Source organism: Semicossyphus pulcher, unplaced genomic scaffold, assembly GCF_022749685.1.
Source record: "Semicossyphus pulcher isolate SPU_LCO1_2020_fin unplaced genomic scaffold, fSemPul1.0.p SCAF_8, whole genome shotgun sequence".
NCBI classification, from domain to species: Eukaryota; Metazoa; Chordata; class Actinopteri; order Labriformes; family Labridae; genus Semicossyphus; species Semicossyphus pulcher.
This window is the reverse complement of record NW_027211759.1, coordinates 2,761,197-2,778,988: the sequence shown is the minus strand read 5'-3', so window position 1 is coordinate 2,778,988 and position 17,792 is coordinate 2,761,197. Positions and strand designations below refer to the sequence as shown.

At 38.6% G+C, this 17,792-nt stretch overlaps 1 protein-coding gene across 2 annotated transcripts in view; it reads left to right on the top strand.

The window, feature by feature from the left end:
* The window catches only part of aass (aminoadipate-semialdehyde synthase), a 28,730-nt gene extending 11,186 nt beyond the window's left edge, over positions 1 to 17,544 (top strand). For both annotated transcript variants that reach the window (XM_069686909.1, XM_069686910.1), the window contains 12 exons: positions 538 to 605; positions 4,291 to 4,412; positions 4,634 to 4,763; positions 5,980 to 6,090; positions 6,790 to 6,898; positions 7,138 to 7,278; positions 7,367 to 7,534; positions 9,931 to 10,014; positions 12,581 to 12,696; positions 13,337 to 13,425; positions 13,522 to 13,698; positions 14,617 to 17,544. In XM_069686909.1, the coding sequence (XP_069543010.1) occupies positions 538 to 605; positions 4,291 to 4,412; positions 4,634 to 4,763; positions 5,980 to 6,090; positions 6,790 to 6,898; positions 7,138 to 7,278; positions 7,367 to 7,534; positions 9,931 to 10,014; positions 12,581 to 12,696; positions 13,337 to 13,425; positions 13,522 to 13,698; positions 14,617 to 14,735 (1,434 nt within the window). In that variant the 3' untranslated portion in view covers positions 14,736 to 17,544. The remainder of the gene's footprint in view (positions 1 to 537; positions 606 to 4,290; positions 4,413 to 4,633; positions 4,764 to 5,979; positions 6,091 to 6,789; positions 6,899 to 7,137; positions 7,279 to 7,366; positions 7,535 to 9,930; positions 10,015 to 12,580; positions 12,697 to 13,336; positions 13,426 to 13,521; positions 13,699 to 14,616) is intronic.
* The last annotated feature ends 248 nt before the right edge of the window (positions 17,545 to 17,792 follow it).

Here is a 17,792-nt window from a genome sequence, read left to right as displayed (position 1 = left end):
CAGTAATTTAACCTTGCAGCGCACAGGAGTTCCTGGTCCAACTGCTCCTCGATTAGTTAGTATTTTTGTGTTCTTGTGTGGTACATAAATATCATGTTTGATGTGAAGTAGCCAATTAAACCACTAAAATAACAACATTAAACAAATTAACCAATCGAGGCAGAGCAGCAAGTCCCCTGTTCTGTGTGGTAAAATTACTGTTTTTGTCAATGGAGTCTGGTGGCTTTGAAAAAGGCGATGTAACGTCTGTTTTTGAGGTAAAAAACAGAATATTTCCTTAACAAAAAGGTCTATCTCTGTAGATTTTGTTGTTTTACAATGAATTTAAAATGTCTTGGAGATGAACAGTGAAAGGATTGAATTTGTAACTATAGAATCAGTTGTCTAAACAGAGTGATCTTCATCTTCTTTAAAGACATATTTTATGCAACAAAAGGCCTCCATAGCCTCTAATGCCTCCTATCTTTATTTATTATTTATTTAACAAGAGTAATTGTATCATTTCATGTCGCCTTCTGCATGTCTTTGTTCCTAAAGGCTGTCATCACCTCAAACGGAGTACTCACCCCAAAGTTTGAATACATAGAGAAGCTTCGAGAAAGAAGGTAAGACCTTTTCCAGACTAAAACTAAATAAAGTTTTGGTAAAATATGTAGCCTTTGTTCTGTATTTCTAATTTTAATTGTTGCTGAAATGCCAACAAATTACTTTGGCACACACTTGTTCCATTTACGAGATAATGCAACCAATCTATGGATGAAATGTCTAAAGATTACGAGACAGGTAACATCTCTGTTCTGTTCGAGTTGTAATGTAGCTCACCTGTGCTAACTTACCAACTGTATCTAATAGAAGCTTACTTAAACGCTTTGTGATGCTTTAGTCTCCTGTTTTTGCTGTTTTTCCTTCCTAACTCACCTTTTCAGCTTTACAGTTTCTGATCTTTAGTGTCCTCCGGTAGAGCTGGCCTTGTAGAGACTAACATTCACCTTGTGGTTGTTCCTGCACAGTGCTGCCCTCTGCTGTCTGCTCTGCCAACCTGCCTCTGCATTAACACCTTGCATGGTTAGCGTGCTAATAAGCCACAGCCGCTAGCCAACGTCAGACGCTGGACCCTTTGGTATCGAGGGGTAGAAACACCTTTTTTCTCTCTTTGCACCAAACCCGCCGTCACCCCCTATGTCATATCAGTCCGTCTTGTTTTACATTTAAACAGCAATATTAATCAGAGTCACATGACAAGATAAATATCTGTTTAATGTCTGTGAATTAAGAACGGACATGGTGTTTAGCCTAGCTTAGCACAAAGACTGGAAACGGTTGAAAACTGCTAGCCTCTGTCTATTCTGCTAGGAGAGAAAAATCCAATTCCCCGTTTCGAAGTTGCTTGTAGTGAGTCAGATATATCCAGATTTTCTGACCGCTGTTTTATCCTTAAAAAGGGAAAATGGGGGCAGGACATCCAAACAAAATCAAACTTTTACAGGTATTCAATCTTTTGGAGCCAGGAATGACCATATTTGGACATCGGGGCGGAGCTAGAGAGTAGGAAGAGGTTAGCAAACGCTTAGTCATCAGCTAATGCTAGCACTAGCTTGGTTAACAGGGTGCATCCATAATTGACAGAAACTGTGATACTAATTTAAACAAAGTGTACTCACTGAAAAATTAACAGCCGAGTCATCAGAGTGTGTTTAAGTAGTATACAGGACTCCATTGTAGCATTTAGCTTGTAGCATCTGCCTTACGTTCCAAAGTACAAGCTCACACAGCAGCTAGCATGGCTATACCCTTTAGCATTGTTTCTCTAGCTAACCTGTTAAATGTTAGCTCTCTATATAACAATTGTTATGTCTCATAATCAGCCTCAAGTCTGTGTTGTAGGGGTCATGGAGTCAATTATTAAAAACAATCAGAAAACTGAAAGGCTGCCTCTAAAGCTCAAAAATACGGAGTCCAAGGAGTGCCATAAAAATAAAACAGAAATATGCTGAAGAATGAAAAAATATAAAGAAAAATTAGAGGAAAAAATAAGTTAAAAAATGTGGAACTAATAATTCTATTTTTTTCTGTATAATATAATTTTTTTTATTTTATTTTAATTTCAACCGGCTTTAAGCTGGTCTTCCTTCAAAGGCTAATTTACTTATTTATTCGTTTTTAGATTTACAAATGTATTTTTAATTTTGTCAGAGGTTTATACCTTTTTTGGCAATACTATGACTCCGTATGACGTTAGGTTAAAACAAACTGTCACCACTATTTTCTGTTCTTTCAAAGATTTTACGGAGCTAAGCGTTTTGGTGTTCTTGTGCTAAGCTAGGCTAACATGTCCATGAGCTCACTCTGTCCTCACACAGACAAAAGCGATCTTCTCTTGTGACTTTATGAAAGACAGAAAACAAATGATTCATCTGCATGTTTATCATTAACTCATGACCTGTGAAATCCTCCTCAGCATCCTGTTCCTTTTTAACTTTTCTTTTTTAATTATTTCTCTTTGTAAACTCTGTTTATTGATTACACACATTGCTTCTTTTAACAGACCTCACAGCTTATCTTTAGCTTTATTCAACGCTGCTTTTTAAAGACATTTTAATGAGCTTGTCACATCTTTTCTGACTTCATAATGTTTGTTTTTTTAGCTTATTGATATTCAGGCTCAGTGCAGATTTGCTTCACAATAACTCACAATAACAGCTTAGTTGAAGAGATTTCAGCCTCGTCTTCAGACTCGACTCTTTCACACAGAAGAGTCATATTAAGGTCAGCTCTAAGACTTGATGCGTTTTCTTTATAATTGATCTTCAGTATCATTTTTCCAGACAAGCCATGCCACCAAATCTTAATCCTTTTGATTGAGTTTGGCTCCTTTAAGATATGTAAACTCCTCCTGAGGGAACGTCTCTCTTTTCTTTGTTTTTAATTAAGAAGGCGAGGCGCGGCGGCCGCTCGGACCTCCAGTCGGCCTTGTGCATGTGCGCGGTGTGGCATCCAATTAGGGCAAAGCTAACGAGTCCAGGGGTCTGACTCCTGGGGGGATTTGAGGCCCGTGGTGGGATATTAATGCCACAGGTCACTCGGGGCGATGCCTCTATTATGGTGTCATTGTTGTTATGATAATCCAGCGTTTCTAACTGAATCCAGTTGTTTGGAGAAGGCCTCTCGGTTTAATTAAGAGGCATGAGAGCTGGGGCCTCCTGGTACAGTGGACTGTGATCAGGACTTTCGGAGTCCTGCCGTTTGCTCGACTCTTTCTTTTAATCCTTCTGCAACATTTAATGTCAATTAAACTCTTTGGGGTTTATTCTGTCTGTATTTGGTAAGTAAAGACTAAATCAGCAAAAATCTCATGATTTCATCATATCTTTTTGTTTAATTATTTTTCTTATTTTTTGGATGACCCCTCCTCAAGCTCTTCCTCCTGCCCACCTGTCCCTTCCTCTTCCTCTCCTCCTTGTTCAGCCCAGATCCTCATCTGTCACATGAATACTGTTTGATCAGAGATGTCTCACTGCCACTTTGACTTTGTACACATTGCATTCTTACAACAAGGATGTTCTACTCCAAGGTCCAGGATCTACACGGGCGAAGATTTGTTCATTTATGAAAATACTGTACAAAGCCAAATGTAGGAGGTTTAATCTAAACCGATAAAGAAAACGTCCCTCTTTTACTGAACTGATTCTTTCAAGGATTTTCAAGGAACCTTAAAACCTTTGACGTGTAAAACTAAATACAAAATTGAATCTCTGAATCATGCTTTCATAAGGTAGATATGTTTTTATTTAAAATTTATTTTCAGCAATATTTTACTGAACCAGTTTTGGCCCCTTATTTTTGCTTTTCTGCCGATGTAATGTGCAGGAAAAAACTTCATTGAATGAAACGAGGACTATAAATACATTCCCATGCGCTGTATTTCTTTATTATCCATTTTTATACATTCATTAAAATACAAAAAGAAGCAAGAGTAACTCTTAAGTGAACACAGACTTTAGCAGGTCTAATAATATTGTTGTTTTTGGAGCTTCCTGTTGTAAAACTAAATGTGTCCTGAGTCAAAGCGGCTGAAAGATTGGTTCCCATCCAATCATCCATTTTTAAGGATGACTATTTTAAATTAAATCTACTCGAATGATCAAAGAAATTCACCGAAATTATGACTCTTTTTGGTGCGACTCATTTTGGTATCCAAATTTGTTGGGTGAAAATGCAGCTACTGAGACCGCCTGATGTGTTGTATCTTTTTATGATGGTTTTAAGTCAGTGTGTCTTAACGGCTTTCAGGGAGAAGGCTCAGATCATGAAGAAGAGCGGGATGAAGCGCGTCCTGCTGCTGGGTTCAGGATACGTCTCCGGACCTGTAGTCGAGTATTTGACTCGGGATGAGAAGACTCAGGTCACCGTGGGTGAGTCGGTCCTTTCATCAAAGTCATATGTTTGAAAATATGTAAAAATCCTGAGGGACAAATGGTCCTATTTTTAAATGAGACAACAAATTTGATATCCTATTAACGACAGAAAGACACAAGCTAGTGTTAGCTTCCATCCACTTACTTGATAATACTACCGTTAGCTTGGAAGTGGCTGGAAGTGGAAAGCTATCATTTCCTTTTTGTGTTTTTTATAGCGTCTGTGCTGCTGAGGCAGGCGGAGGAGCTGGCGGCCAAATATCCCAACACCATCCCCGTCACTCTGGACGCTGGCAGCCAGGAAGGACACCTCGACTCTCTGGTCAAAGATCATGACTTGGTCATCAGGTACAGTAACAGGAAGAAATACAACCTGCAAAATATTAGGATGGATGGAGGCACCTTCCCCTGTGTCACTGCTTGTCTTTATTTTAAGGGTTTTAAGGCTGGTTTAGGTTTTTATACAATACTGTACCACTAAGTCAATCTAATGAAAAGATTTACTTAGATTTTCAGACTCTCTAAAGTTGACTTGATATTTGTCAGATTTTTTTCCATTTGGTGAAACCCCCAAAGGCGGGGCCTAAAGACCATTTTCAGCTATGTACTGCTTCTGATGGCCTCTAGGTTTCAAGCTGCCAAGTGTTTCCTTCATGTGCTTTGTGCTCTGCATGATCACATTATTCATTTAGCCTCCTTTAAATTATATTTTCTTACCTTATTTCCTTAAATTATGACAAAGCCTTTATTTACCTCAGCTGAAGAGGGAACCAGGCCTTTAATTGAGGCAGACTTCTATTTCTGATTCTGTCTGTTTGATAAGAATAATTGTTTAGATTTTAGTAAGAAGCCTCTTTTCAGTGCTTTGATCCACTCTTATTTGTGTCCTGTTAAAGTGACTGCATTAGACTTTTAAAGAAACTCAACACTTCCTGTATTTGTTCCAAAATAAAAGCCCTGTAGCGTAACATTTGTAGAAATTTGTTTTGGAAAACTCAGTGACTTTCATGGTTCCTGTCCAAAATTTTGCTGCTGCCATCTTGTGGCACCTGTACGCTACTACAAAATACAGTTTAACTAAGATGTTTAAATGACTAGTCAAGAGCAACAAGGTGTTAAAAATATGTAATATTAAAATGAATATAAAATGATTATAAATAAATAATATATAATAATATCATAAATAGAAATGTATGAAATAAAAGTAATGGAAATGGACACTGTGCTTATTTTGCACAACAATAATATTACCACCAGGATTTTGTCCACCTTTGGTCATTATTTGGGACCTACCTTTATATGTTATTGTGTCAACCACAGCCCGAGACATTATTTGTCATCTGTCTTTTGTTTTAGGAAATACAGTAGATTAAAAAATGAGTCTTTCTCGCCCTTTGCAAAGTAAAAGGTTGAAATGAAAAGCCCTCTGAACCAGTGAAAGTTAGAAGAGCTCCCTGTTTTCTTGTTATAAACTTTTTTATGAGCCCTTCCTTTAATTATTAATATAGAAAGTCTGTTTGCTCAGTGAACTCACCTGTCGTGACCTCCTCCCTCTGCTCCTCAGCATGCTGCCGTACTCGTTTCACCCACTCATCGCCAAAAACTGCATCAAGAGGAAGGTAAACATGGTGACAGCCAGCTACCTGAGCCCTGCCATGATGGAGCTGCAGAGCAGGTGAGCGCCGAGTACACGACACTCACAGAGATGAAACAGGATGTATGAGGATGTTACTCAGTGGGTGATGAAATGAAAGCACGAACGAGCATCTCGAGTTCAGCGTTTGAAACAAGAGATCTCAGCTTACTGATGTTCCTTAAGTGGAAGTAACATGATCTTGTGAACTGTTTTACGTGGCTGTCAAACGATGATGATTGGTCGAATTTAACTCTGCAGCGAGCAGCATGAGAAAGGGAACCAAAGTTCTGCAAGATTGTGGGAACAACCTTTTCTCGGGCAACAACTAGAACCTCTGTTTTATTTGCATTCTACCAAAACTAGCTTAAAGCAGACTTTAATTATTAATTCTATTTTTTTCATGTCTGGAACTAATATTGAAAGTTAGACTTAATTGTTTACATTTATGCTTTAATCTCGAAATGCAAAATAAAAAATATACACTTCTGGAAAAAATTGAGAGACCCAATCCAGATGTGAACCCCATTAAAACGTTAGTATTCTGTTAAGCTCTGAAAATAAGGCTCCTAATAAAATTACACACAAAAATCACACATCCAACAGAAAATGTACCAATAAAAGGGTTATGGTTTAGACTGATGATGTGTGCGTGAGATCTGTGTCGTGAAAATGAAACATACAGTTACTTAAATCAAGAGATACTGAAATGTGTGCGGTGTGTGTTTGCGTGTGTGTAAGTGTGGAGGAGGCAGGCATCACCATCGTGAATGAGATGGGACTGGACCCGGGGATCGACCACATGCTGGCCATGGAGTGTATCGACCAGGGCAAAGCTGACGGCTGCACAGTGAGTCAGCGCACATTGACCCTGTACACACACAGCAGCCATGTTGATCCATTACACACCGACTTTTGATTTAAAACTGTTTTGTCTTTAACCAGGGAGGACCTCATTTAATTCAAGTTCTAATGGAGCAAATCTGACATGGAATAAATAATAGAAATAAATGTCTCAATCAATTAGTATTTTTACGATGACTTATCTCTAAGAAATAAATGTGAACAATCGACTGTGTTAATGCTCAGGTGGAGTCGTACAGCTCGTTCTGCGGCGGTCTTCCTGCTCCTGAGTGTTCAGACAATCCTCTCCGCTACAAGTTCAGCTGGAGTCCGTACGGCGTCCTCCTCAACACCATCAGCCCCGCCATCTTCCTCCGGGACAACGAGGTACGGAAGCCTCACAGGACCAGAAATGATTAAGCTGTAAACTATTCTTCTGTAAATGTCTGTAAGAGATTGTGTGTGTTTCGTCCAGGTGGTGAGCATCCCGGCCGGCGGTTCTCTGATGGACTCCACCATGCCGATGGATTTCCTTCCTGGTTTCAACCTGGAGGGATTCCCAAACCGCGACAGCACCAAGTACGCCGAGCCGTATGGCATCGAGACGGCACACACACTGATCAGAGGAACACTGCGCTTCAAGGTACAGCACACACACATCAACACACACAGGACTGACTGACCAGTCACAACGTTGGCAGCATTTGTTGTCCTGTTTATCACTTATGGCTAATTTCCTGAGGCAACTAGGGCCTTAAGATTTCCTGAATGTGGAAAAAACGGACAGAATCGCAAAATTAATTTCTATATTATTATACATTTTATTTTCTAAATGTCCATCCATCCATTTTCTTCCGCTTATCCAGGGCCGGGTCGCGTTAGCAGCAGGCTAAGCTAAGTTAGCACAGAAGTCTCTCTCCCCAGCAACATTGTGATCCTGATGCGTTCCCAGGCTAGTTGGGATGTATAATGTATAAATGTAAAATATTTTATCGCTGAAATGTGTATTGATTTGTCTCTTTTTGACCTCAAAATCTACTTTTAATTGTAAAACACAGACGTGGAGATTTAAACAGAAAACATGGAATTTCGGAGGAAATACAAAGAAATACCAAAAAACTTAAAGCGACTTAAGCAACCTTTTGAAACATTTTCTTTGCAAGAATCAGGTGCAAGTTTTAGATGAAGCTGCTTAGAGCTGCAACCTGGGTGATGCAGATTATTTTCTGCACACAAAATTAAAAACATTTTGCCTGATAAATGTAAAAAGAAATGGTGGGAAAAGTCTGTCATAGGTTAAGATGTCTTGATTTGTTAACAGTGACATGAAACAGAGAAAAGCAGTAGCAGCAAAAGAGCTCAAAAACAAATCAATGTTTAATTTATTTAATTAAATGGACATTTAGTGAATTAAATGTGTAAAAGAGAACGCAAACATCTGTCTTTTCTGATTTGAAATGAGGGACCGATAAGTACCTTACTTACTAGAATAAGGATGTACAAGTTCACAGAGTTAATATCACGCCAGCAGCTCTCATGATGGTGTCGAATTCAAAATTAAAATTAAACATTTTTACTTCCTCAAACCTGATTATTAAATGTCATGTAAACCAGACTTCCTGTTTTCTACCCCTCATTCTTAGGTTTCTGTATTGTTCAGAACTTTAACTTTTCCTTCTTATCTCAGCGAGACTCAGAGACATCACAAGAATTGACAGCAGTGTTTTATTTATAAACTGCTTCCTGTTTCCTTCTGCATTAACACAGTCCACCTCTGCAGCAAAGCAGCGATTTTCTCACATTCACTCCCTGGATTGTAACATCCACACTAACATATCCTGACTGTTCTGTTTGAGTGTGTAAGCACAAGGAGCTTTAATATGTGACCTGAAGAGGGTGTTTTGTACTGAAAGAATGGTGCTTCACTGCCAGACATCGTGAAGTGCAGAGGAGGCAAGTGCTTGAAGGAGAAAATGAAGAACATCATGGCCAAGCAGCAACAAGAAATATAAATAAATAAACAGACAAACAAATAGTTTTTCTATCATATTCATTCTCCGACATGTCTTACATGAAAAAACAGAACTAAAGGTTTGTTGTGACTAGAAAGGATGGAAGACATTAATTCTCAGTAGGGCTGCACGACATTGGAAAAAAGTGACAATGCGTTTTTGTTTAGCGATTTTTATTGCGATTTTTAAAAATACAGGAAATGATACCAGATAAACGCCAAGTGTGTTTTCATGTGTATATAAACAATTAAAAATCATTCTTTTTATTATGTGGGACTTTTAATTCTGTTTTCTTCTAACAAAACAAAACTCCCTCCTAAATTTACCACTCTTGGTTCAGAGAGTTCAGGTGGAGCGACACGTTTCTTGGCTGCAACTGTGTTACTTATACGGTATGTTATCATTTCTAACGGTGTTCAAATGTATGTTTAATCAGCGTGATCAGCCCAGTGACGAAGCGGAAGCTCACTGTTTCGTACTTCCTGTCAGCACACACAACCTCACGCCGAGTGTGTGCTGCAGGTGTAGCTGCTAAACGTGAAGCTACCTCGCGTAACGGAGCGTTGATTCTCAGGTCTGGATAACTGTGTAAAAAAATATTGTGAGTGTCGGGAACAGTAACAGGTTAAGGGGAATTTTGACAAGTATAGGTAGCACCGGTTGGTTAACTTCTTCTGTCAGAGGTGTTTAACATTCATGACACATCCATCTTTCTATCTACGAGTGGATTGTAAATAAAAAAACACACATATTTACATTTCAGACATCTAACTTTTGTACTTCCAATATGGTTGAAAAATCTGCAGAAAAGTCTGGAAAGGTAATGATTGAAAGGTTTTACATTTGACCATGTGCAGGACAAACATGCCAAAAAGTTTAAGTGCGTGTGCAAAAGACCAAATCAAACTGTAGCTACAATATTTTAAATAGATGAAAGCACAATAGAAATATTAAGCTGCAAAAGCCTGATTGGTTCCTGCAACTCTGTATCTGATGTTCTCTGTGACTCATTTGTTCTCTTCCACAGGGCTTCTCAAAGGCCATGAGTGGCTTCGTCAAACTGGGTCTGATACACAGTGAGCCCTCACCCGTCTCGCATCAAACTTCCTGGGTAAGAACCTCTGCTTAGACTACATTCAGTGTGAAAAAAACAAGCATCTAAACACATGCACACATGTCTGAAAGGCAGCATCTCAGAAGTGCCTTTTCTTTCCACTCTGTCTCTCAGTTTTTATAAAATGAGCTGTTCTGCGGCTCTCCCACTTGACGTGTCTGACTGTGGAAGTGAAGAGTCTATTACTGTCAATAGCTGCTTGTCAACATCAAGGCTGCGGTGACCCAAGGCTTTCTGACACCGATGAGTTTACGGCGCATAATCTTTGTCCTCTTTTATCCGCATGAGATGAAAGAGAAATGCAGAGCTGCTGGTGTTTATCGCAAATCAAAGCATGATTAGCAATTTTAAATTCACCCACTTGTCTTTATGAAAACACTCAAACATTTTTTTTTAAATGTGGAAACGAGATGCGAGAGAAATAGATGGAATATAACAAATTCTAAAAGTGTCTCATCTCCATGTATCAAAAGCGGAGAAGGAAACAGTAATGAAGATGAAGAAATAATACTCAGTCTAGGAGCTAATGAGGAGCTAGGAAATGAACTTCAACTTCAGGGGAGCTCGCAGACAGTCTGGGAGCCGAAGAGAAGCTTAAGGAGACAGACAAGGACCTGAAGAGAAGCTTTAGGAGACGCAGTACAAGTTAAGTGGAGCTAGAAGACTTTGTAGGAGCTAAAGGCTAAATAAAAAAAAAGAGGAACAAGCAGAAAGTCCATGGACCAAATAAAATGCAAGAAGACAGTCGAGGAGCTAACGAGGAGCTATGGATGAGCTCGGAGAAAAACTACCATTTAAGAGGAGCTAAAATCATATGGGCTTAACAAGACCTTAAGAAGACAAACTAGTAGATAAGGAGGTGTTAAGAAGCACTGTAGCAGCTAAGAAACAAACTTGGTGTCAAGAGGAGTTAGGGGACAGCACATACGCTAAATGAGAGCTAGCAGACAAGTGGCGAGCTTTGGGAGACAAACTATGAGTAAAGAGCAGCCAGGAGACGTTAAAGGGTTTATGAGCTAAAGTGGCACTATAAGAGCTAAAGAGGAGCTAGCAGAAAGTCAAGGAGCTAAAGAGAAGCTTTGGTAGATAAAGTTTATGTTAAGAGGAGCTAAGAGACTTTCTAGGAGTTAAAGACTAGCTTTAGGAGACAGTCTAGAAGCTAAAGTGCCTAAGAGTGAAATATAAGCTTGATGAGACGAACTATGATTAAAGAGCAGCCAGGAGACTTTAAAGGTGCTAAAGAGGAACTTAAGGAGGCCGTGTAAAAGCTAAAGTGGAGCTTAAGGAAACAGTATAGCAGCTAAGAACAAGCTTTAGGAAACAAACTGTGTTAAGAGGAGTAAGCAGACAGTACATGAGCTAAAGAGAAGTTAACAGGCAGCTTAAGAGCTAATTATTAATTTAGCTTCAAGCTAATTAAGTGTGAGGAGACAAGCTATGAGTAAAGAGCAGCTCAGGAATTTACAAGAGCTAAAGACAGTCTGGGCTCCTAAAAAGGAGCTAGCAGACTGACTAGGAGCTAAAGTAACTTAAGGACGCAGTGTAGGAGCTAAAAGAGACAGTCTAAGAGCTTAAGAGAAGACAGGAGACAGTATAGCAGTTAAGCTAAGCTAAAGTGAAGCTAAAGGAAACAACTAGTCTAAGAGCTCAAGAGAAGCCAGGAGACGGTATAGCTGCTAAGCTAAGATAAAGTGGAGCTAAAGGAGACAATACACTGTAGCAGCTAAGAACAAGTTTTGGGAGACAAACTTTGTGGAGTAAGCAAACATGAGCTAAAGAGGAGCTTGCAGGCAGTAAAGGAGCTAAATATAAGCTTCAGGAGAGATTCTAGGAGCTAAAGAGGAGCTTAAGGAGACAGCCTGGAAGCTGAAGAGAAGCTAGGTGACTTAATATGAGCTAAGGGGGCCCTAGGAGACAGCCTTGGAGCAAAATACAAGCGTTAAGAGATGGTTTAGGAGGTGAAAACTACCTAGGTCTTGTGTTTCAAGACAAACTATATGTTAGCAGCAAGGAGACTTTATGGGAGCTAAGAGGGGCTAACAGACAGTCAATGAGCTAAAGAGGAGCTTTAGGAGACAGGTAAGAAGCTAAGTGGAAGCTTAAGGAGATACACATGAGTTAAGAGCAGCTATGACACTTAAGAGGAGCTGAAGAAGAGTTAGCTAAAGAGAAGCTAGCAGGCGGTATAGGAGTAAAGAGGTGCTTTAGGAGATAGCCTGCGAGCTGAAGAGAAGCTAGGCTACTTTACAGGAGCTATAGGGGCACGAGGAGAAAGTCTTGGAGCAAAATACAAACTTTAAAAGATGGTTTAGGAGCTAAAAAAGAAAGGGGACTTTATAGGAGCTAAAAAGGAGCTTTAGGAGACAGTTAAGGAGCTACTTGGAAGCTTAGGAGACAAACAATGAGCAGCAATTAAGAGCAGCAATGAGAATTCGTGGGAGACAAACTATTATTTAGGGGAACAAGAAGACTTTATAGTAGCTAAAGAGAAGCAAGCAGGCGGTATAGGTGCTAAAAAGAAGTTTAAAAGACCTGTGTTTGACCTTTTCTCTCCTCTCTACAGAAAGACCTCCTCTGTCAGCAGATGGGATTGTCGCCTTCTCTCTCCCATGATGCCTTTGAAGAAGCCGTATATGAACGTATCGGAAAGGACGACTTTGGGATGGACACACTGAGATGGTGAGAGACTAAAATACTTTCACTTGGAAAGTCACCTGAAACATTTGGGAATAAATAAAAAAAGCAGTAATTCTAGGAGTGAAGTAAAGAAAAAAGGGTGTAAAGTTTTTTGGTCGTTAGTGTTGGTGCTGCAGATTGAACAAGGCCAGTGCTGTTCCGCCTCTGCACACTTTTCACTTTCCTTCCTAATGAGGACGCCTGAAGTGGTGTAGCGTGCACACTCTTCAATTTAAATCAACTTTTCCAAGGGTCTCTTCAGACCAAGGCTCCGAGCTACCATTGTTCTCCTGCTGCTGGCGCTGTGCAGAAGAGGGCCGCGCTGGCATTGAAACGTAAATTCCTGCAACGGTAAAAGTGAACTGTTGGAAACATTCCATTTGTGCCGTTAAAAGAGTAAAAAGCCAACGCACTCGCAGCTCAAATTGAATGACTTGTTGTTCATTTAATCAATTCACCAGCAAAGCAGAGACAAAAAAACAACTGCTCATCTCTTTAGATTTAGCCAAGGATGTGTGGGCTGCCACCGCGGCAGCGCTGACAGGGTGTTAAAGCAGAATCGCTTTCTTTTTACGCTTTGAAAATGGCTTAGTGAAGGTTATTCTATTGTGAGGAAAATTCTTGTTTTTTTGTGTCTGTTCAGGTTTGGGATGCTGAGCGATGAGTTGGTGCCTCATGCCGACAGTGTGCTGGCTTCTCTGGCAAAACATCTGGAAGCTAAACTCTCCTTTGGTGAGACAAAAGCCCAATTTATTACCACAGATAAGAAATCACAACTAAATGCAAAACTACTACATAAACTACATATGGTTTCTCCTCCGTGCTCAGATAAGCGTGAGCGAGACATGGTCATCCTGAGGAACGACGTGGGGCTCCGCCACCCAACTGGCGAGCTGGAGACCAAACACATCAGCCTGGTGGTGTACGGTGAACCCAACGGCTTCTCCGCCATGGCCAAGACTGTAGGATACCCAGCGGCCATTGCTGCTCGGATGGTTCTTGATGGTCAGTGACTTCAGTCAAGATTTTGACTCATTCATTTGACAAATTAACTGTATAAGTGTGAATATCAACACATAATATACATTTTATTAAAGCTCAATGTGAAAAGAGAAAACTGGTAACGCTGCTACAGAGTAATACTTGTATGTATTTTATTTAAATGCAAAATTGTAATCAAAAAAGTTTCTCATGTCAATGTGTTCTCCTTATGTTGGCTTGTCCTCTCAGTCCGTGTGGTAGTTGTTTATTTCTAATGTCATGCTGTGAAGCTAATTTTAGCTTGCCTGTAAAGCAAGTATTTTTCTGCCAGTCTCTGAGGCTAGTTGTCCTGGCAGTCTGTAAAGCCTACGTTAGCTTGTCCTGTCAGTCTCTGAAGCTCTTGATAGCTTGTTATTTCAGTCTGTGAAGCTAATGTCAGTTTCTTCTCTCAGTCTGTGATGCTATTGTTAGCTTGTCTTGTCAAAGTCTGTAGGCTAGCAATAGTTTGTCCTTTCAGTCTGTGACACTAATGTTAGCTTGTCATCTTGGCCTGTGAAGCTATTGTTAGCTTCTGCTGTCAACCGGTGAAGCTAATTTTAGCTAAAATGTTTTTGTCTCATCAGGCTGTGAAGGTAACATTATTTTGTCTTGTCAGGCTGTTAAGCTAACGCTAGTTTGTCCTATCAGTCTTTAAAGCTACTTTTAGCTTTACAGACTAGCCTAACACTTTTTGTGTTGTCAGCCTGTGAAGTAAATGTTAGCTTTTCCTTTCAGGATCTTAGCAAACATGAGCCTGTCCTGTCAGTCTGTCTTCACTGTGATATGTAGACTGCTGTATCTCCTAAAGCTGTGGCTTGACATTTGATTTACCACTGAATAGCAGATATATTGTTAAAGACATGAGTTTGTTTCAACCTTATTCTAATCGTTTTCTTTTCACAGGTGAAATCAGTACAAAGGGTCTGGTTGTTCCAATGACGAAGGAGGTCTACGGGCCGGCACTGGCCCGACTGAAAGAGGAAGGACTTCATTTCATGTCCAAGAGCACCCTGCAGGAGTAGAGCCAAGCCTCCAAGGCGAGCAAATCATCTATGTAAATCACATAATGCAGAGAAAATTTATCAAATCCACATGCTATCAGCTTTCTTTTCAAGGTCATCTAAACTGGATCTTTTAACAGACTCAGTCTCGCTTGTTACATTTTAGTCTGCAGTGTTTAAATGATATATTTGCGTCACCTGCCAGGGTCTGATTGAATTAATTTTAGATATATAATTTTTCTTTCAAGCAAATATGTGAAAGATATAAATGCTTGAATGTAGAAAAAAGCCATGTAGGTCAAATGTATTATCCCCAAAAAATGTTTTGATTTTATTGAATCGAATATTGACTATTGGCTTCTATATAAAGGCAATTTGGTGATGGTTTAAACCCCTGTTTTAAAGTTTTAGGTCTAACTCTTGGCTGAAGTCTTTACTGCCATCAGCTGTTTCAGAGAAAAGTTCTTCTGTGAAGATGTGTAAAAGGTTGACTGAAAAAAACATTTTAGGCATTAGAAATGTAAGGCATTAAAAGCTCAAGCATGAAATGTTCAAAGGGCAAGTGAAACAGTGCATGTGGGGTTAAAAAGTGTCCAACTCATCCGAGTAATCAATAATCCACAAACTTTTGCTGTGAGTTGGTTATTCATTTTCAAAAATCTTTTTGGCGCATCACATCGAACAGCATCTGATTTCTGTAATCATTGACAGTACATCAAACTTGGCTCAATACTGAACTGACCTTCACACTGTGAACAAATCCTGAAGTGGGCTCGTAACTAACAACACGTCTTTCCTGGTGAATTTAATTCAGCCAGAGAAAAAGTCCAACATCAAAACCATAAAATCTCATCTGTTCCCATTCTCAGGATATACTATCATTATATGTAGTGTTGTTGGTAGACAGCTGAGAGCAGCAGGTTTGTATCTGATCACGAGTCAATTGTTTTAACTTGTTGGTGAGATGTTTTGGATTGCTCAATATCTCCATTAATAATTAGAAAAGTCATATTCAGACATAATTTTGACACATTATTTCACTTCCAAAGCTTGTATCCTGGAATAATTATTTAATTGAACTATAAAATTAAACAGCAAAATGTTTTATATATTGAAGACCTTCAAAAAACTGAGATAAAAACTTTAGTTATAAAGTTATAAGGAAAACATAAAGCCTTTTATCATGAGCCAGAGAGTCAGTCAAATACAACAAATGGAAAATGCTAATGCTAGCTAGCGGCTACCTCAGTAGTTGTGTAACCGGCCGACAACTGTAGAAAGTAGTCAAACACTCAGTTAAACCTTTTTACATCATACGTTTTCTTGCTTGTAAGCTAAACACTCACTAATTGAATTTAACATTAATTTTAACTAATGTTAGCTTGTTCTGTCAGAATGCAAATGGTAGTTTTTACCGTCAGTCTGGAAAGCTAATGATAGTTTGCTAATGTAACTTCTAATCAGTAACCTTAAATGTAAGTTGTTCTGGGCTAAATTGGAATATTTGTCTTCATTTATTCATATTTTATAAAAAGGAACTCTAAATTTGTGGCAGGGACTAATTCGAAGATAGCAATTTTAACGTTAGCTAGCAGCCCCCTCAGTAGATGTGTGTAGTCAAAATATGTCTTTTATAATTCATCATTCAATAAATTTTTTAACTTTGTTACAACAAATGTTCTGAATCTGGACCTTCACGATTCAGAATAGACATTAATGTTTGTTTGTCTTCTCGTTTTGTAGAGCTAACGTTAGCTTGTCCTGTCGGTGAAGCTAACGAAAGTTTCTGTCAGAATAACAAAGTACTTTATGTAGGCTAGCTGTTATCGTTACATGCAATGTGATTTAAAATGCGGGAATGGCGTCACATTATTCTTTCTGATTATTTTCACATTATTTAACGTTATGTTTATCACAAAAGCATCTTGTTTAACACCAAACACTCACCCAGAGTTCAATTTCAAAGCACCTAAATGAAAAATAAATTTCATTCCTGTAATTATATAGAAAAATCTAAATTTGACCCCAGTTTAAAATCAATTTGGATACACATTTAGAATCAGTTTGAGTTGTAAAAATAAATATGAGCACAAATTTCACTTCTTTTGACGATATTGATTAACTCATGATCTTGTTTCGGTAACTGAAACATGATTAGTAACAGCGGCTCAGACTTCTGTCTAAATGGAACTTTACTGAAGTCTTGATTTGAGATGTTTTAAAAACTTTGTTTGAGGGACTTGTGAGTATTTATTGTCTGTCAACTCAGCAATATTTATTTTTTGGGGGCGTAAACGGGTAATCTTGTGAACAGTTTGTTAAATGCTTTAAAGGGGTAAAAAAAAATTACCCTGAGAGAGATGGAGAGCACTATTTTACACATACCTGAGAAATATTTATAAGATGATATGTATTTCTGATATGTAGTTTATATGTTGGCTTGCAGAGAGTTTGAAATAGAAGTGAGTTATTTGATATTTTGGTAGTTTTATTTTGATCTGAATGATATAAAGACTTTTGTTTATGCTGGATTTAAAGGGAAATCACTCAAATCAATGGTTTTACAACTTCAAGTGCAAGTACAATATCAGTGTTTAAAAGGGAACAACCCATCAACACCGACATAGTGTTTGTAAAATAGAAATATCAATATGAGTATTGGTTTGATTTAAATCCTGGTAAACCTCCAACATGAACCTTGTTTTATTTTTGTCCTTTTGTTTTTAATGGTTGAGTTATTTATACCATTCATGTTAGCAAAAACACTCGTGTGTAAAAGCTTGTTTTGATAACTTTATGCTTTATTAAAATGTATAAATGGTTACATTAATAAAAATCTTCCTCTGTTTTTTATTCTTTTATTCGATTTCAATACAGAAAATTGTGTTCACATAATATATCATCTTTAAAAAGCAATTACCATTGATTCATTATTAGATTTAAGACTATTAAGGACAAATGACCACATCCATTAAAGTTTGTTTATCAAATTAAATGTAGAGTTACGTCACCGACACCAAAATGGCCGTCACCTACAGGCACATTTGGTTTTGGTGAGTGTTAAACTCACGCTACATT